Source organism: Poromitra crassiceps (genome assembly GCF_964638095.1).
Source record: "Poromitra crassiceps genome assembly, chromosome: 6".
NCBI lineage: Eukaryota > Metazoa > Chordata > Actinopteri > Beryciformes > Melamphaidae > Poromitra > Poromitra crassiceps.
The window spans coordinates 40,495,323-40,515,204 of record NC_139627.1 but is presented as its reverse complement, the minus strand read 5'-3'; the positions used below and the strand labels follow the sequence as shown (position 1 = coordinate 40,515,204).

At 47.6% G+C, this 19,882-nt stretch overlaps 2 protein-coding genes across 2 annotated transcripts in view; both read left to right on the top strand.

Moving 5' to 3' along the window:
* dop1b (DOP1 leucine zipper like protein B) overlaps positions 1 to 12,539 on the top strand; it is a 31,134-nt gene extending 18,595 nt beyond the window's left edge. The window contains exons 20-38 of the mRNA XM_083639490.1: positions 77 to 1,676; positions 1,974 to 2,073; positions 2,309 to 2,500; positions 2,708 to 2,830; positions 2,931 to 3,065; positions 3,180 to 3,235; positions 3,332 to 3,436; positions 3,735 to 3,801; positions 3,909 to 4,068; positions 6,478 to 6,560; positions 6,641 to 6,750; positions 6,850 to 6,999; positions 7,198 to 7,259; positions 8,461 to 8,589; positions 8,829 to 8,965; positions 9,106 to 9,161; positions 9,280 to 9,423; positions 10,243 to 10,375; positions 10,656 to 12,539. Coding sequence (XP_083495616.1) covers positions 77 to 1,676; positions 1,974 to 2,073; positions 2,309 to 2,500; positions 2,708 to 2,830; positions 2,931 to 3,065; positions 3,180 to 3,235; positions 3,332 to 3,436; positions 3,735 to 3,801; positions 3,909 to 4,068; positions 6,478 to 6,560; positions 6,641 to 6,750; positions 6,850 to 6,999; positions 7,198 to 7,259; positions 8,461 to 8,589; positions 8,829 to 8,965; positions 9,106 to 9,161; positions 9,280 to 9,423; positions 10,243 to 10,375; positions 10,656 to 10,925 — 3,812 coding nt within the window. The 3' untranslated portion in view covers positions 10,926 to 12,539. The remainder of the gene's footprint in view (positions 1 to 76; positions 1,677 to 1,973; positions 2,074 to 2,308; positions 2,501 to 2,707; positions 2,831 to 2,930; positions 3,066 to 3,179; positions 3,236 to 3,331; positions 3,437 to 3,734; positions 3,802 to 3,908; positions 4,069 to 6,477; positions 6,561 to 6,640; positions 6,751 to 6,849; positions 7,000 to 7,197; positions 7,260 to 8,460; positions 8,590 to 8,828; positions 8,966 to 9,105; positions 9,162 to 9,279; positions 9,424 to 10,242; positions 10,376 to 10,655) is intronic.
* A 1,738-nt stretch (positions 12,540 to 14,277) lies between these two features.
* Positions 14,278 to 19,882, top strand: part of morc3a (MORC family CW-type zinc finger 3a) — a 28,424-nt gene continuing 22,819 nt past the window's right edge. The window contains exons 1-2 of the mRNA XM_083639376.1: positions 14,278 to 14,380; positions 18,317 to 18,389. Coding sequence (XP_083495502.1) covers positions 14,342 to 14,380; positions 18,317 to 18,389 — 112 coding nt within the window. The 5' untranslated portion in view covers positions 14,278 to 14,341. The remainder of the gene's footprint in view (positions 14,381 to 18,316; positions 18,390 to 19,882) is intronic.

Here is a 19,882-nt window from a genome sequence, read left to right as displayed (position 1 = left end):
ACAGATGTATGGTTCATCTTTTCTCTGTGTCTGAGCGTATGTTTTATTGTACTTGCATGCTCTTCCCTCTCTACAGGTAACCTAAAGGTAACCCTGAGCAGCAGAGGTCGAAGCTCCACCAGAGGTTCTGGGACCTCTGCGGACGCTATGGCAACAGAGGTCACCACTTTGAATCACGAAAACCTTGTGGACCGGGAAGCCCTGTGGGCAGAGTTGGACAGTGACCCAGAGTTGACCAAAGCACCGGACGCTATAGCCGTATCTAGGAGTGAGAGTGAAGAGACGGAAGAGGAGGATGTGACAGAGGAAGGAGATGAGGAGGCGGAGAGCGACCACACAGAGTCGGCCGACGCCATCGGCGCCCAGGTTTCCACGGATAACTCGAGCTCCGGCTCCGGAGGTTACCGCAGCAGCACGGAGGAAGGAGTCATGGTCAACGGCCTCCGGAGGGCAGAGTCAGAGCACACGCAGGCATCCGATTCACTGTCGAGTGAGGACGAGGAGGATCTGGAGCTGGAGGCCATGGCCAGGTCTCGCCTGTTGAAACAGGAGCGTGAGAAGAGAGAGGCCATCGACTCTCTGTTCCGCCATGTGCTGCTGTACCCTGTGGCGGGGGGCTGGCGTCACCTGCTCCATGGGCTGGCTCTGCTCGACAGCCTGCTGAGGAGCAGTGCACAGCGCCCTCTGGTGGATGCCCTCTCCGCCACCTCTCTAGACACGAGCTCGGCTGCCCATCTAAACCTGGTCTCCAACCTCTTACAGCGCCACCAGCAGGCCCAGGATGGTAAAGGCTTCTATGGCCGCCTGCTCTCCCCTTCCTCTTCCCCCTGCGTGCCCCCGTCCCTGCTCATCGAGCTGCTCGTGTCGTTGTGCCTGCGTTTCCTGCGCTCTCACTACCCGTCCTACCTGAGCCTGGGACCACAGGAGCTGCAGGGGAACAGGGAGGTGCAGGTGAAGAGTGTGGAGGTGCTGACCCGGATGGTGAACCAGTTGGGCTGTGTGGCCCGGGGACAGGAGGGCAACGGCGCCAGCCTGGAGCCCATCCGCAGACTGCTCTCTGGGTGTAAAGTGCAGCAATACGCCCTGCTTACCCTTTCGGCCTCCATGTATGTCAGTCAGAGGGGGCTGGACAAGGGGGCTCCCAAGGGTGTGGAGCTGCTAGAAGAGCAGGGCGGCCTGTCCGAGGAGAGTCTGGTGAACCTGGGGGCAGGAGGGGGGCAGGACCAGTACCCCTTACAAATGGAACTGCTCAAACTCCTCCAGGCTCTCATAGTGCTGGAGTACCACGTGTGGCCTGGCGGGGCTGTCGCTGCAGCTGGTTCAGGAGGTGCTTCTGGACAGACCGAGGAGCTGCGTGACCCCCCCGCGGCCAGCACCCCCCTCGCCCGGGAGTGGCAGACGGCGGTCCTTTTCCAGCAGTCCATCAAGGCAGCCCAGTATGTCCAGAGTCACCCCATCACAGCCCAGGGCATGTTTGTTTCTGCTGCAGCCAGGGCTCTGCAGCCACAGTATGGCTATGCCATGCACCCCCATTGGGTGTCACTGCTGTGTTCCTCTCTGCCATACTTGGGTCGCTCGCTAGGCATCATCGTGGCTCCGCTCATCACTCAGATCTGCAGGAACCTGGACGAGCTGGTCAAACTGTATGAGCACGATGGAGGGAAGACTAATCAGAGGTAGACTGAAACACACGGGAAACAGGCTTACACTCCCACTCACTAAATGAAGTTTGACATAGTGCTGCATGCACTCAACTTTACAGTTGGATAGCTAATTTGAGATAATCATAGAAGATTCACTCACTGTATATCATATCCCTTTAGGTAGTCCCTTGCCTGATCTTTAGTAATGTGATTATCACCATTAATCACAATGAAAAAGATCTATATCTGTCATGGGATCCAGTTTCTAGGTGTTTAATTATGACATCGTGCTTTGAATGAGATGTTTAATAGTTTCTGTGTTCTGATCAGTCTGAGTGCTAGGAGGGAGAACATCGCACCTGACTACCCTCTGACCCTCCTAGAAGGCCTGACCACAATTACACTCCACTGTCTACTGGACAACAAGAAGGTAAGAACACACACACACACACACACACACAAACACACACACACACACACACACACACACACACACACACACACACACACACACACACACACACACACACACACACACACACACACACACACACACACACACACACACACACACACACACACAGTAACATACATGCCTTAGAATGCATAGCTCCTTAGCTGTTGAAATTTAAATTCTCATTTTCTTCATGGTCCTTCTCTGTCAGTCCCTGGTTGCCTGTGATCCTGTGGATGTCCGTAATGCACGTAACGCTGTGCTGGAGGAGCTCCCGCGCATGCTCAGCAGCATGACATCGTTATGGGGCGTGATTAGGAAGGAAGAGTCTCAGAGGAGGGTGTCTGACACCACCTCGAGCAGCAGACACACTTCAACCTCTGTCTACTTCAGAAGCACCAAGGTGTGGATGCCGGCCATGAACGCATATTTTCTGTGTTTTTCCTTGCCCTAGACAAATACTTATATGGTGACAAATTTGTGTCATTGATATTGTATTTTGTATGCTGATCGTGCAATATTCTTTTGTGTTTTCTGCCTTTTAGCCACATGTATATATTCTTATGAGAGATTTCTCCCATCCATGGTATGTGTGCATGTGTGTGTGTAGATCCTGCGACAGCGGATACTGGACTTCCTGGTTCCTCTAACAGGGCAGTATGGGGTTCAGCTCATGGCTTCAGTGGGAGCGGTGTGGAACAGCACGAAGAGTAAGAGGAGAGACAAAAAGAAAGTAAGAACTGTAATGTCACTGGCTAGAAACGAAGAATGAAAGAAGCCACACACCTCTAGGGAACTATTATTACATCCTCACACACTCCTCTGTTCTCTAGGTTTTACCTGTGGCCAGTGAGCCTCGCCTGACCATCGTGGATCTGGTGAAGTCGCTGCACACATTGCGCACAGACGCCATCTTACACTTGGTTAAGGAGGTGGTGAAGAAACCACACCAGATCAGAGGAGACCAGGTACACACACACATGCACATATATACCCACATCATTTAATGTTGTATTCTGGTCTAGATGCAAGTCATTAATTATCAATAATTTTTGTCACTTTTACTGTGTCCCCTCTATAAGAAGTCCAGCCTGGTAGACATTCCCATGTTGCAGTTCAGCTATGCCTATATCCAGAGGTACGTAGGAAACTAGAATCTAAATCCCCACCTCAGGTTCACTCAGATCATTCTACTGTATCATTGACGTCACTGTCTCTGTGTTCCTGTTTGTAGTGTTTCTGCTCAGGGCCTCCAGGAAAACATTGCTCCTCTCCTCAGTCTCCTGCGAGAGTCTGTTCAGCTCAACCTGGCACCGCCTGGGCACTTCTTACTGCTGGGGTCAGTTTTAGATCTTGTGTATAGAGAGCCAATAAGGAACGTCACTTCCTGCTTCAGCACTGTACCAGAGATTTTCATCCGCCATTTATTTTTCCATGGACATTTCCTAAAATGCAGTGCTGAAGCATGAAGTGACGTTCACTTTGCCTCTCTATTAACTCTGTCTTTACCTATGACCTGCTTATTTAAAGATTTTGATTGAATTGTTTTGACCTTTGTTCCATGTATACAGCACAGTTTTTATTCCCCTTAGGAGAAATTTGATGCCGAATAAAAAGTAATGGCCCCTGTCTTACAGAATCCTCAATGACTTTGTTAACCGGCTGCCCAACCTGGACAATAAGAAGGACACTCGAGATCTGCAGGTATGATGCACGTTGCATGGCGAGTAGTAGATGAGATGAGAAGCAACGCTGTGATGGACTGAGATAGATAGTGAGTGGGTGTGATACTACTGTATGTTACTGTGTAGGAGGTGACCCAGCGGATCCTGGAGGCAGTGGGTGGGGTCGCAGGGTCGTCTCTGGAGCAGACCAGCTGGCTCAGCCGAAACCTTGAGGTCAAAGTTCAGTCACAGGTGTGCCCTGAGGCACAGGACCCTGAGTATGCAGATGGCGATGGTGAACTTTATGGTAACTATAGATGCCGAAGACACATACACACACAGATAGAGTTGCAGACAGAGTTCACACATACTGTTTTGCTTTCTCTCTCTCTCTCTCTCTTTTTTTTATTATATATATATATTTTTTAATCAAGTTTCTTTATTTTTTCTCCCATTTTCTCCCAAATTGTACTTGGCCAATTCCCCCTGCTGTCCCGGTCGTTGCTGCACCCTCTCTGCCGATCTGCGGAGAGCTGTAGACTAGCACATGCTTCCTCTGATACATGTACAGTCACCAGGCAATTATTTTCACCTGACAGCGAGGGCGTATCGTGTGGGAGGATCACGTTATTCCCCCCAGTTCCCCTCCCGAACAGACACCCTGAACGACCGGAGGAGGCACTAGTGCAGTGACCAAACATGGCCACTTGTGTCGGTAGGAACGTCTGACCAAGCCGGAAGTACCGCTGCTGGGAATTTAACCCGGGTCGCCGCGGTGGTAGGCGAGTGCTTCTACACTACCCAGATGCCCCCCACATACTATTTTCAAGGACTGGCTTAAGCTGGGAATATGCTTGACGTTTGGCCCGGCCGCACGGAAATGAGAGACACGGAATCGTGAGAAGAAAACGTGTGGAGCTTTGATACTCTGTGCGGGTTTCTGCTCGTGGAAGTGAGCGGGAGTCTTGAAAACTCCAGCCACGTCCGCGTAGTTACAAAATTCGGGGTGTGCACGGCCAGGCGAAAACCGTCCGCACAGGAGCCTTGCGGAGGGGCGTGTCTGCTGATTTGACGTAACTTTTCCGCATGGACACTCGTGGAAGCATAATTCCAGCTTTAGCCAGCTTTAGTCGTGAATGTGCCACTTTCTGCTTACAACATAAGTGGACACAGATGCACAAAATTAGATTTGCACTCATGCCTACCATATTCACCTTATGTAGAAGAGACAGTCTGGCTTGAGAGACTAACAGGAAGTGTGAACACAATCGGAAGTTCTGATTGTGTTTACACTTCCTGTGACTCATAAACCTAGTCTGACTCATTATGTGAGTCAAACTAGGTTTGACCAGGTGAGTCAGACTAGTTTGAGCAGGTAAAACAGCCGTTGTTCTGAACAGGAAGTCGTGACACAATGGTTTAAGCGGGCGGGGCTACATGAGGTGAATAAGCCATGAGTTTCTGTAGCCCTGATGCCACTTGAGTTCAACTTGTATCAACAGACAGAACTAGATGCAAAAATTCTGATTTTGATCACATGGACTTTGGGTTTGGTAGGCCCAACCCCAAGTTTATGTAAACAAATTTCAACATATCTATTTAAACAAATACGTCCATGAGAGCCAAGTGTGGGCAAAGAGCCCTGTACTGTAATGACATCATACAGTATCTTTTGATTATTCAGATCATGAAAATAAAACATTATACAGTATAAAGAAGTAAACTTTAGTAGACACAAAGCTGTTAACCACGGTGAACCTGTGGGGTAGTAACCATAACAACTAGCAAACGGCAGTCTGACCTCTGTACTTCCTGATCATTGGCTGAGAAAATTCACCCAGAGGGTCAACTTGGTCCTCCACACTAGACCTAGCCTGCTATCAGACTGAATTGTGAACTCGTTACATTCCATTTCCACCTTCTAGTCTGATGTAGTTTGCAGACAAGTCATTCTTCAGACTGAGGAAATTGCTGTGTTGTCTGGACCCAGTAGAGCTTCCAAATCATCATTGTTGCCATGGAAACGCTGCTGTACCTCACTGTTGCTAGCCCAGTGAGGGACGTGGCTCACACTCTTTCTTTCCAAATTTGACCTGTGAGTAGAGACCTGCCCCCGTTTCCATGGAAACCCAGCGATCCAAGTGCTGTGATAGCCCTGAGTGCTGTCTGGAAGCAGCACCGCTGAGTCCTAACATTGGCAGAGAGACACTATTGGCACAGTTTGCTCTGAGGTAGATCCAGAAGGACAGACCTGGAGCCAGCATGTTTGGAAAAACTAGGACTGGCTGCTCTAGGATGGCCACAAGGTGCCCCTTAAAGACCTGATGCAACATTTGCATGTATATATATCCCTTTAGGACCTGGAGTGATGTCTGCGTTACATATAAAAAAAAACAAATCAGATTTGCTTGTTTGTTGATTTTTTTTATGTTAATGAACATTAGGGCAAAGAAGCAATACCTTCCAATGAAAGCCAAAGGTTTAAGCTCTCAAATTGTTTTTTTTATTTCATGTTTCTATCTGCTACAGAGGCTTTAGTGAATGTTGACTGTCAAGTTTGACAGAAAACCCCAATGTTTGAGAACGCTTAGGTCTTAATGTAATGGGTTTAGACAGCTACATTGGTATGGAGAAGACCAGAATGATATACCTTTTTGCAGCAGTTACCACTAGTGAATTACTCATTCAACCCGTTCCCTCCTTATCTCCTCTTCAGACTCAGTGGCTCAAGCCAGCACCATGGTGTCCTCCTCAGCCCCATCCGTCTACAGCGTGCAGGCCCTGGCACTCCTGGCTGAGGTAGGCTTTTCTGCTTCTGTCTCTGCTGAGTGAACGACTGAATGAACCTTTGTGCAATTGAACACTTTCTCTCTGTATAGATTTTGGCGCCGCTCCTGGACATGGTGTACCGCAGTGATGAGAAGGAGAAAGCCGTTCCTCTCATCTCCCGGCTCATGTACCATGTTTTCCCCTACCTGAAGAACCACAGGTAATCCTTACATTGTGTGTTTGAAGCTAAGTTAGTGCTACTAGCGAGGGCTCTCGGTCTTGATAAGCCTACTGTACACGTGGGCTTTCTATCCTGTAGTGCCTACAACATGCCCAGCTTTGAAGCGGGTGCTCAGCTCCTGGGCAGTCTGAGTGGTTATGCCTATACCAAGAGGGCCTGGAAGAAAGAGGCCTTTGAGCTCTTCATGGACCCCCTCTTCTTCACCATGGACGCCTCCTGTGCACCCAGGTTAGTGTGCTTCATTCATTGCAGGGAGAGGTCTTATATCAAAGCTGTAATATTGTTCAGAGTGCATACTACAGTACAGTTTGTGCAAGATTATCTTGGCAGATCTTGAAATTATTTTAATTACGTGAATGTGTTTCATAGATTAATTGAAGAACACTGTCTAATGACCCCTGCTTGACTGTCCTGCATTCTCTATAGTTGGAGATCTGTCATCGACCACCTGCTAACTCATGAGAAGACCATGTTCAAAGACCTCATGAGTGAGTACAGCCTCTAGAAGTGTTGATGTAGAGCAGGGGTTCCCAAACTATTCCGACCAAGTACCACTACGTACCAAACCAAATTTCCCAGGGACCACTTCCACTGCGTATACCCCCCCCCCATAAAATGAAATTTGCTTATTTAACCATGCACTAGCAGCAGAAAGGCTAAATAACAATATAAGGCTACTAGCTGGTTCAAAATGGAGACACACACACACACACACACACACACACACACACACACACACACACACACACACACACACACACACACACACACACACACACCTGCCAACATTAGGCTGTGAAAAAGAGGACCCCTTTGAAAAAGTTTTTTCCCCTCACCAAAATTTAGCCTAACTTTGGAGTGTTATTTACCTACCGTCCTGACAAGCTAGCTTGACATGGTTGGTACAAATCGATTCCTTAAGTCTTCTAGTTCTCTGGCTTTAAAACTGAGCCTGCTGCAGCCTCTGAAAGTAAATGTTTAAAATTGTGATGTTTCCCAAATATCGCGATATTTCTGAAAATTGGCCCAATCCGGCAACTGCTCAGGGTTAATGTGTATGTCAAAACTGTTGTCTGTAAAAAAATCAAAAAATAAATTCTCTGGCAGACCACCAGGCGGAGCCCTGGTGGTCCGCGGACCACAGTTTGGGAACCAATGCTGTAGAGATATGGACAGCTGGTAATCAAATTGTGACGGCTCATCTATGAGGAGTGATACTATGAGGTGGGAGTGGGAGGGTATTGTTGCGGAAAGAGTGCAGGGAGCTTATTAGAAGTATTTAAAAGAGAAACAAACATTCAAACGTGCACAGTTACAGTTCAGACAAGAAAGAGAGAAAGATAGAAATGGCATGTAGGGTCCAGAGACCACCACCAGGGGTCCTTGAGGTGGTTCGAGGGGGCAAATTGATGAATTGTTACATTTCCCCATTATTTCATTTATAAGAAGTGAACACAATTAGAGAATGTAGAAGAATGACTAGTTTCACTGTTGTCTCTCTAGCTACAATACAGATACAGCAGTCATGAAATTCTGGACAAAATCGTATCCAACAATAAAACATATTTCCAGATTTGGGTCAGAGAGAAAACAAAATTTTATATTATATTGTCATAAGAGCATTCAAATATGAACTGCAGGGACTTTATTGTATATTTGTTACATCATCTGTATACATGTGTGTTGTAGGCATGCAGAGCAGCTCCCTGAAGCTGTTTGCTACTGCTGAGCAGAAGCCCATGCTGCTGAAGCGGCAGGCGTTTGCCGTGTTCAGCGGAGAAGTCGACCAGTATCACCTCTATCTGCCCATCATCCAAGGTATGCTACAGGACATTCACTTTCTTTACCTCCATCTGCCCATCATCCAAGGTATGCTACAGGACATTCACTTTCTTTACCTCTATCTGCCCATCATCCAAGGTATGCTACAGGACATTCACTTTATTTTGGTATGGATGTGAGTCTATGTTCACTTTATTTGGGGAAATAGACATATACTGTATTTCAAAAAGACTGTGTCAACGACAGCTTATGAAGCAACTTTCCCTTCCCTCCAGAGCGCCTGACTGAGTCTCTGCGTATGAGCCAGACCCCCGCCGTTTCAGCTCAGATCTTCCTGATGTTTCGGGTTCTCCTGTTGCGGATCTCGCCCCAGCACCTCACCTCCCTTTGGCCAATCATGGTTACTGAACTGGTAAGATCCTTTCCTCTGATGACCTTGTTGTATTCACATGAAGATCCCTTCCTCTGATGACCTGGTTGTATTCACAGGGGTCATATCTTAAGTGTGTAGCTCATTTATCACAATGTATGTATGCCGTGCTTAATTTTCAGATCCGCATATTTGCACGTCTAGAGAAAGCGCTACAGGAAGATAAAGAAGTCTCAAAGTGCGTTTTAATTGTTCTTATCCACAAATCCACATTTGATTCTTTGTCGACACACATTTCATTCATTTAAATTCTGCCTCAAAAGACCAATGCATTTTTTCTTGTGTATACCGCCTAGACTAGCTAAAGTGGTGCGTGGAGCCCTTGACAGGAACGGCCCAGTGACTTTCTCCCCGTCAGAGCTGGGCATGTACTTGTCGGCCTGCAAGTTCCTGGACACCTCCCTGGCCTTCCCTCCAGAAAGGATGCCCCTCTTTCAGATGTAAGAGCCCAAGTGTGTTCAAAAGGGCTTGTTATCTATAGTAGCTTCAGCTTTAGCTCCACATTGAAAGTTGTGGTATTTTATTTTATTTATCTGACCTCTTTCTCTGTACTAGCAGAATACCTGTGCAGTATATCAGGCTGCACAGCCATTGATAGCTCACTCACCCACTCACTCACTCACTCTCTCACACACACACACACACACACACACACACACACACACACACACACACACACACACACACACACACACACACACACACACAATGGAGCACACAATCACTGGTCATTTAGTCGGCCTCACTCACAGAGTTGGCATGCAGCCTCTCCTCTCTCTCCCCAGAGGGTTTTCATAGTCCACTTCCCTGGCTGATTCCAACTCCGCTCAGGTGTACCCCTAGCCTGGTAAACCAGCCGGTCACGTGAATGTGAGTTACACATGAATGTGAGTACACGTGAGCGGCTGGTTTACCAGGTGAGTGTACTCCTCCACTCAGGCGAGCTCCGTCAGTGGCTAACGAATGGAGCTCTCCATGGTACTGAACCTGTCTTGACTCATTTTGGCCACTAGTTAGCCATTTTGGCCCATTTACTTGGCCCTAATTACCTAATTAAAACAATCCGTCTCTGTTAGGTCACCCGCAGGGGTGCTCTTTATTACACTTCCTGAAAGATTCAGCGTGATCACATGTAAAATGCATAGCTGTGGCCCAACATAATTTGCTCACTCACACACTTTGCATTCTTATTACAGGATAGGATGTCCGTTTCTGAATGTCTGACTGACTGACTAACTTTGGTCCTGAACTATCTACAGGTACCGCTGGGCATTTGTTCCTGAGGTGGATGTGGACCGCTACAGTGGCCCAGACAATGCACTTCTGGAGGGCGAGCAGGAATGCACACCCCATGTTGTCAGAGTACTGGAAAGAATACAGCATCGATACGGGGTAAGCTTGAACACCTACTTTACCAGCTGGGCGCCTTTTGTGACCACCATGTGAGTGAACTGGAACTATAGCATCTGAATTGATAGAACGGTCATTACCATTCAAATCTAGACTCTTACATTTAGGCTGGTTCACATAAAAATGACTGCCATAGAATGTGTCATCATCAAGTAGTAGTTGTTGTTGTTGTTGTTCATTCCCATTCAAGTTCTGTGACTTGAACTAACGTGCGACGTGACTGTGTCATTCTGATGGTGTGTGTTATGTGCTGTTATTCCAGGCACTGAATGGGCTGAGTGAGGAGTCATCTACGGAGCGTCTGGACTTCCCCCTCCTCACCCAGCACGCCCTGTCCTCCATCACCCAACTGGTACCCTTCTTTCGCACCCTTTGCTGTTCCTTCCAGGGCCCTCCCCTCCTCAGCCCTTCACTCGACCACCCTGTGCCCCACTGCCCAGTAGCAAACTACCCAGCAGCCAGCGCCGACACAGTCCTGAGGAGGCTGGAACACATCACCGAGGAAGAGTTCCTGGACTGCGTGGAGAGTTAGGCATGACGCTTTCAGAAGCTAAGCGTTCATCTCAAAGCTTTTAAAACCCTGGGGGAAGGGGGATAAACCGCAGCCATATGAATGGAATACCTAGAATAGGCACAACCAATGATGATGTGGTATTGTAAATTAGAAAAACAACAATGGAAATATTTTGGAATGCTGTTTTTAATGTCTTACCTTGTCAAGTCTCTCTACATTCATGCACCTGGGATGCACTGTCACACTGAATCTGTACTGGAATATCAAGGGACTGACTGTATCTCCAATCTGTATCTCCATCTCCAATGTGTCTAACTGTACAGTTCTTTCCAATGGGCTTTTTGGAAAATGTAGGGAAGTGTTACATACAAATGCATGTGGGAGGCTTTTTTCTCTGTCATGGATCATGTTCTTCTTCTTGGAGGCACAGTGGTAAGCGCTGTCGCCTCACAGCTAGAACAAGGTCCTGGGTTCGATTCCCACCTGGGACACTGTGAGCGCTGAAGGAGTGCGTGCCCATCCGCATTTCATCGAGTGCCCACCGCCCAGGTGGGGTCGTCAAAAGGTCCTTTCTGTGTGGAGATTGCATGTTCTCCCCGTGCTCCCTCGGGGTTTCCTTCATATAGGAACCCCTCACCAAAACATGCAATATCCTGGTCGCTGAAGTGGTGCCTCCTCTGGTCGTTAGGGGCGCCTGTTCGGAGGGAGGGGAATAGCGTTGGAATAGCATGATCCTCCCACGTGCTATGTCCTACCGGTGAAGCTTCTCCTGTCAGGTGAAAAGAAGCGGCTGGCTACTGCCCATGTCTCGGAGGAAGCATGGAGCCAGTTTCGGCTCTCCCCAGATCGACAGAGGGGGGAGCAGCAACCAGGATAAATACATTAAAATTAGCACTAATGGGGGGTAAAAATGGGATAAGAAATCTGAAGAAAAAATATTAAGATAAAGGATCATGTTCTTCACATTGAGATCAGGTCTATTCTCATTGCTTTGCTTGATTTAGACGGGTTTACCACTGAAGATGGTAGAAGATATAAATGCAGTCCACAAGATGGAGGAGGGTCTATTAAGAGTAGAAATTAAACTTCAAACTGGCTGCTTTACAGTAACAATATCTCAGATGCAAAATGTAACGAGTAAAACATACTAAATAGCAGATTCAATGTGAAGAACCATACTCATTGCTCATGTGTCCTTAAGACTTATTCAACCTCTTGTTAACCGCTCTCTCCTAATAGCACATGTTTATTGGACTCTTAGAATGTAATACAAGACTGTGTCTGCAGGACACTGTTGGAGAGGTATTTCCTATTTGGGTGGTGTTGGGGAAGTCCTAGATTGATGTCAAGATTTTTAATGAGAAGTTGCTGAATGTGATTTGTGTACGCTAGAAAACCCATTTGAATATGATGAGTTTATCACTGGCTAAAATAAATGCTTGCCATTTTTGTTGTTCTCTTCAAGGGAATTCAGTCTTTGTATGTATAGTTCATGAGTAGCTTTTACCACTGGCCGTAGTGTCTCTCTCTTTCTCTCTCCCACATTGCTCTGTGTTACGGTAATTTATTTTGAATGTGTATTGTGTAAATGAACACAAGTTTTGGATTAACAGAAAGACTTGATTAAATTAAACAAGCTTAAATATTGTGTTTTCTCTTTAGACAATATTAATTATGCAGGTTGCTTTTTGTGGTGTGTATGCGTGTGCTGTTTCTGTAGGCTACTTCTTTGTGAGAACCAAGGACAGTTTTGTGAAGTGAGGTCAAGTCAAGTGTGTTTATTTATATCTCACTTCTCACCACTATATAATAAAGTGGATTCCGCAGCGCACAATTGCTCAACTGCGCATGCTCAGAATGGTGCGCGGTGCTAGAAATGAGCGAATGACATTAATAGACTAGCCCTAATTCATAACAAGCATGTCTCGAGGACTTTGCAGAGAATGCTAGATCTAACCGAACACAAACAAAATTGAAGAGACTTGGGCTATATAAAATTAGATTAGACCTCGTAAAGTAGAACCGGTGGTCCGATTGACTTGAAATCACTTTCATTGAACTCGGATTGCCTGATAAGCCCTTGGAAAACCAACTTGCATAACTGTTGGGAGTTTTATGGATGAACTTAACTTTACTGGCCCCAAAACAGATAACAGACCCGTTATTGAAGTGTGCAGGCCGGGCCATGGCACATGTTACAATATTCCTAACATGCACTATTGATACAAATTCCATTCTACAACAACACATCACCCCCCCAAGCCAGAGGAGGGTTCTGGACTAAGTTGCCCCAAAACCCAGAAAGGAGCCCATATCAGAGTGGGCGGAGCCAAGTGACATCACCCCTGAGCCAGGGGGAGTGTTTTGGTAGTGGTTTGATTCACTTTACTGACCACTAAAGGGAGGAGACAGTTTTGAGCAGTGTTAGGGCAAGTTACTTTCAAAATGTAATATACTACATATTACTAGTTACTTTCATTTGAAAGTAATATTACTTTACAATATTACTTTCTGTGTAGAGTAACTCATTACTTAGTACGCTACTTTTGCATTACTTTTACCAAAACAACAGCAGCAGCAGAATGACATTGCTGCCCCGGAACCATCCCGGAAAATAATTTAAACCGCCTTGAAGTCAGTGTAAACAAACAAACAAACAAAAAATTCAAAATGTTATTATTTTCCTTTGTTATTGTCATCTATAGTGATTATTTGCATAAAAACAAATAAGTTTGATTAGGAAATGATTGTATCTTTTTTAAATATGTGCTTTGATCAAATGTAACTCAAGTTGTAACTTGAGTTACTTGAGAAAGTAACTGGTATACTATTACTGAAATCCTATAAGTAATAAGTTATATTACTGAGTTACTGCTAAAGGTAATATATTACATGTAATATGTTACTTTTGTAATGAGTTACCCCCAACACTGGTTTTGAGGTAAGGCAAGCTCAGACCTTTTATGCTAACATGTATATTTACATGTTTATTTGATTTCGACAACATTTGCAAGTTATTTTCCTGGCTTCTGCAAGAAGAAGTTGTTGTTGTTGTTGTTGTTGTTGTTGTTGTTGTTGTTGTTGTTGTTGTTGTTGTTGTTGTTGTTGTTGTTGTTTGACTGTAATGGAGTAGGGAAACATTCGATGGATTGGTCCAGAAGGCGGCGGTAATGCAACATTTCGGATGCCAACCAACCAACCAAACAGAAGAAGAAGAAGAAGATGTTTCCGCTTTTTTGATGGCCAGACGGGCCAGACCGGCCAGACCTAAAACGATCACCTTGTACTGTTAAGACAGTCGAACGAAATTATACAGACGGAATTCTGTTAAAAGATAGATCAACTGTACTAATTTTACATACTCGTGACAGCATAATCACGTGCCCTGTGACCACCTCCCACTGCCTTCAATCTACATCCGTATTTACGGAAAGATGGCGGCACAAGGGGAGCGTGGGGTTCCTCTGAGTTCGGTGAGCAGAATTTATGCTGTTTTGGGATTTTTGACGATTAAACGGCCTTGTCCTTTCATCGAACAACGTACTATTCCGAGTACGCGCTTATATATTATTCGTAACCGTATGTTCTTGAAATGTTATGTTCACTACAGAGCTGTGTGCGGGGCATTAACGGTATTGCCGATTACCTGTCTCCGAGATGTTGGCTAACGACGTTAGCATAAGTTGCTGTTAGCTAATATGTTGTTTGTATGCGCTAAAGGGTTTAATCACTTACAAATTACGGAACAGACCTATTATTATGTTACTGCATCCATGCCTCTCCCCTTTGAGAGAGAGCCTGGTGGCGCGAAATTACATGAATGTCAGATATTCAAACGGCCATCAAAACAATTTCCTGTAAAAAGGAGAAGAGAGGGTTGGGAGGGCAGGTGGATTTGTATGTGTGAAAGAGGGATAGAGATTACACCACACATTTCATAGAAGAAGTCAATTAACTGACTAAGCGCAGATGGATATGTCACCTTGTGTCATGTTTACGGGAGCGTACCTATGTTCCCCGGGTCCTATATTCCCCGGGTCCTATGTTCCCCGTTTATGTGGGACCGGGGAACATAGAACCCTTTCTATGAAAAAGGGTCCTATGTTCCCCGCTTTTCCCAAATAGGGTCCTATGTTCCCCGCTATGTTCCCTGGTCCGATGTTTCTCCCGAAATGCCCAAAACAGCCTACCTCATATGATCGCGTGATTCAATCAATGCATATGGGCGCAGACAACACTCTCCGTAACATTTGGAAAGGGCCTGCCGACTAGGTCATTTTTTTCCCCACCATCATTTCTGAGTTCTGTCTCGGGGATTACCAGGCCTTTTTTAAATATTATGTGAGTGTTGTCTGCGCCTTCATCCCTATTACGACTTGTTTTTCTGGCGTCACGTATGCTGGGCGCTGGCACGTAATGTATAAATGAGGAGTAGGTTTCGTTTCCCCATATGCCCCACCCATTAAAAAAAACTCCTCTTTCGTTTTGCTACAAATCGAATCCACTTTATTCACTCAACTAGTCCTAGTAGCCTAAATAAGGGAACGAGTCTGCTCCCGCTGTCTGCAAGGCGTGTTTCACAGTGTCCTTATGGAAAGAGTATTTTTCAAATCAGTTCTCATGGCCTGGGGCATGGGGGCTGGGAGAGGTTAGTGAAAAAGGTTCCATGTCGCTGTTCCGACCTCCCCTCTCCCAGCCCCCATGCCTAAACCTAACCTCCCCCAGACCCTAACCCAAAACCTAACCTCTCCCACCCCCACGCCTAAACCTAACCTCCCCCAGACCCTAACCCAAAACCTAACCTCTCCCAGCCCCCACGCCTAAACCTAACCTCCCCCAGACCCTAACCCAAAACCTAACCTCTCCCAGCCCCCACGCCTAAACCTAAGGTCGGCATTGTGGGTGGTCGGCATAGCGGGTGGACACCGTGAAAAACGGGGAATATAGAACCCGGGGAACATAGAACCCGGGGAACATAGACATGATCCCCTCCCAGACATGCCCTGTCTCCTGCCCTCCTCCCAGACATGCCCTGTCTCCTGCCCTCCTCCCAGACATGCCCTGTCTCCTGCTCTCCTCCCAGACATGCCCTGTCTCCTGCTCTCCTCCTCCCAGACATGCCCAGACATGCCCTGTCTCCTGCCCTCCTCCTAGACATGCCCTGTCTCCTGCCCTCCTCCCAGACATGCCCAGACATGCCCTGTCTCCTGCCCTCCTCCCAGACATGCCCTGTCTCCTGCCCTCCTCCCAGACATGCCCTGTCTCCTGCCCTCCTCCTAGACATGCCCAGTCTCCTGCCCTCCTCCCAGACATGCCCTGTCTCCTGCTCTCCTCCCAGACATGCCCAGTCTCCTGCCCTCCTCCCAGACATGCCCTGTCTCCTGCTCTCCTCCCAGACATGCCCTGTCTCCTGCTCTCCTCCTCCCAGACATGCCCTGTCTCCTGCCCTCCTCCTAGACATGCCCTGTCTCCTGCCCTCCTCCCAGACATGCCCAGACATGCCCTGTCTCCTGCCCTCCTCCCAGACATGCCCTGTCTCCTGCCCTCCTCCCAGACATGCCCTGTCTCCTGCCCTCCTCCTAGACATGCCCTGTCTCCTGCCCTCCTCCCAGACATGCCCAGACATGCCCTGTCTCCTGCCCTCCTCCCAGACATGCCCTGTCTCCTGCCCTCCTCCTAGACATGCCCTGTCTCCTGCCCTCCTCCTCCCAGACATGCCCAGACATGCCCTGTCTCCTGCCCTCCTCCCAGACATGCCCAGACATGCCCTGTCTCCTGCCCTCCTCCCAGACATGCCCTGTCTCCTGCCCTCCTCCCAGACATGCCCAGACATGCCCTGTCTCCTGCCCTCCTCCCAGACATGCCCTGTCTCCTGCCCTCCTCCCAGACATGCCCTGTCCTGCCCTCCTCCTCCCAGACATGCCCAGACATGCCCTGTCTCCTGCCCTCCTCCCAGACATGCCCTGTCTCCTGCCCTCCTCCCAGACATGCCCTGTCCTGCCCTCCTCCTCCCAGACATGCCCAGACATGCCCTGTCTCCTGCCCTCCTCCCAGACATGCCCGGTCTCCTGCCCTCCTCCCAGACATGCCCAGACATGCCCTGTCTCCTGCCCTCCTCTCAGACATGCCCAGTCTTCTGCCCTCCTCCCAGACATGCCCGGTCTCCTGCCCTCCTCCCAGACATGCCCAGACATGCCCAGTCTCCTGCCCTCCTCCCAGACATGCCCAGACATGCCCAGTCTCCTGCCCTCCTCCCAGACATGCCCGGTCTCCTGCCCTCCTCCCAGACATGCCCTGTCTCCTGCCCTCCTCCCAGACATGCCCTGTCTCCTGCCCTCCTCCCAGACATGCCCTGTCCTGCCCTCCTCCTCCCAGACATGCCCAGACATGCCCTGTCTCCTGCCCTCCTCCCAGACATGCCCGGTCTCCTGCCCTCCTCCCAGACATGCCCAGACATGCCCTGTCTCCTGCCCTCCTCTCAGACATGCCCAGTCTTCTGCCCTCCTCCCAGACATGCCCGGTCTCCTGCCCTCCTCCCAGACATGCCCAGACATGCCCAGTCTCCTGCCCTCCTCCCAGACATGCCCAGACATGCCCAGTCTCCTGCCCTCCTCCCAGACATGCCCGGTCTCCTGCCCTCCTCCCAGACATGCAGGCTAGTGCCCGCCCCCTAAAAAAAAGTGTGTGTGTGTGTGTGTGTGTGTGGGGGGGGGGGGTTAACGAGGAGCCGCTATTTTGAACGGCTCTCAGAAAGGAACGGAGCCATAAGATCCGGCTCCCTTCAAAGAGCCGTAATTCCCATCATCACTATTAGAGAAATAGACCCGCGTAACGTTAGTGGTAGACATTCCTCCAAACAGACAGGCATCCCCATGACAGCAACTGCAAGCATCTGCCTTCTGCCTTGCTGACTACTAGGCCATTTTCACGTTCTGTTTCACAATGCTTCTGCATTGAGGACCCTCCTGTTGCCAGCTAAATGACTCCAGAACATGCACATAATGTGTTACTTATAATAGGTATCTAGTCCGGGAACAAGTACAGGAACTTGTAATGCACCGGTTTAGCTGCCATGACCTTGACCATGTGAAAAGGGTCTATTGTCCTTGAGCAACTGTAGTTGACCCTGACCTCTGATCTCTATGTGGATGGGGGCAACTTGAGGAGAAACTTGAATATCACTGTGGTAAAAGAGGTTATACTTGACCTTGATTATGTATTTTACAAAGATTGACGTATGAAAATAACTAGACCACTTTCAAAAACAAAAGATAGTATTATTTATTTGTAGATAATATTTCAAGGAATATCCTGTGCTTTGAAATTGTCCAATCCTTTAGTTTAATTTGAAATGTTTTTGTGTTAAATTGGCTGTGTGTTGTCTAATTGTTAATCTGCTCCACTTGCAGCTCTGCCCCAAGTTTCTACACACCAACTCTACCAGCCACACCTGGCCCTTCAGTGCTATAGCTGAACTCATAGGTGAGTCATGCTTTTCGGGGCAGTTTATTTTTTTCTGTTTTTTAATGCTTTTTGTTAAGGTCGCCACAATGATGGACGGCTTTCACAGCCTGTGTAAAATGAGCTGTTGATTCGGCGCTGTTACTACCTTTACTTTACTTTATTTCATTTGGCAGACGCCTTTATCCAAAGCGACGTACAACAAGTTATTTACAATAAAAACCAACAAGAATACAAAGTCAGAGACTAGCAAAAATAGAACAATATAAACAGTAAAACAAGGCAGTGACAGGATCAGAAAAAATCCGTTCATGAAGGAATACCGAAAAGGTGAGTTTTTAGTCTTTTTTGAAAGATGGGAAGAGTTTGGGCCGTCCTGACCGAGGGAGGGAGTTCGTTCCACCATTTCCATGCCAGGGATGAAAAAAGTCTCGAACGGGATGAGCGATTATTGAGTACATGTAATGGTGGAGGGGCGAGGCGTCCAGCACTAGTGGAGGGGCGAAGGGAGCGGTGTGAGGGCTGGAATCTGACCATACCTCCACTGGCGGAATGAAAGGCATAACAAAATGGCACATTATTCTGTCCTTTCAACTTTTATACAGAAAGCGAGGTGTAACAATGCCGCACCAATGGTGGCTTTCACAGGCTGTGTAAAAGGGGCAGATTCTGCGCTGGTATCAACACCTCCACTGGCGGGACAACAGTTGTAACAAAATGACACGTCATTCTGTGCTTGTGACTTTTATACAGAAGGCAAACGATGGTGGCTTTCACAGGCTGTGTAAAAGGGGGTAGTAATTCCTTTTGCTAGCTCAAGCGAGCCCAGATTTATTCCCGTAACATCTTCATAACAGTCTGTCTAACATTACCGGAGTTGAAAGCATTGACTTTATCTCTGAGGACGGCTCTGAGTAGCCTGTTATTCTCATAAGGTACCTAAGGTAAGCCACTCATTAACAGCTCATTAACAGCTGATGATGGCTGTGTGCTGAAACGTGTTGTCGTTTGTGCTCAATAGCTGACCCATTTAATTGTCAATGTTGGCACTCTGCTGGTTTGTTGTTGTTTTGGGGGGGGGGGGGCATTTTGCCTTTACAGTATTAGATTCGTAATGTTACTCTAGACTTACTTAGGGTGTTGCTACGCAACGCTGGCGCTCTCTTATGGGTTACGCCCACTGATGCCAAAATCAAAACAAAAACCTGTCCGTTTTACTGTTGTCTTGCTTGTCACTAAGTGCGCCCGACTACTATAACACAACTTTAGACCTGTTCTGAATCAGTGGGGTCTTCTGTAATATTTGGGCTAAAAACTGAAGCTCAGACCATGTCCGTGTCTTGTTTATTTACAAAATTCACATCCACGCTCATTGTTTTGAATGGCCGGTTACCCCCAGTTCCAGGTCCCTTCCTGCCTCCTTTGCTCACCTGACGTCAGAGTAACATTACGAATGGGACAGTAGGCAGACAGGAAAGTAGAGATGCTCCGATCAGCTTTTTTGAGGCCGATCA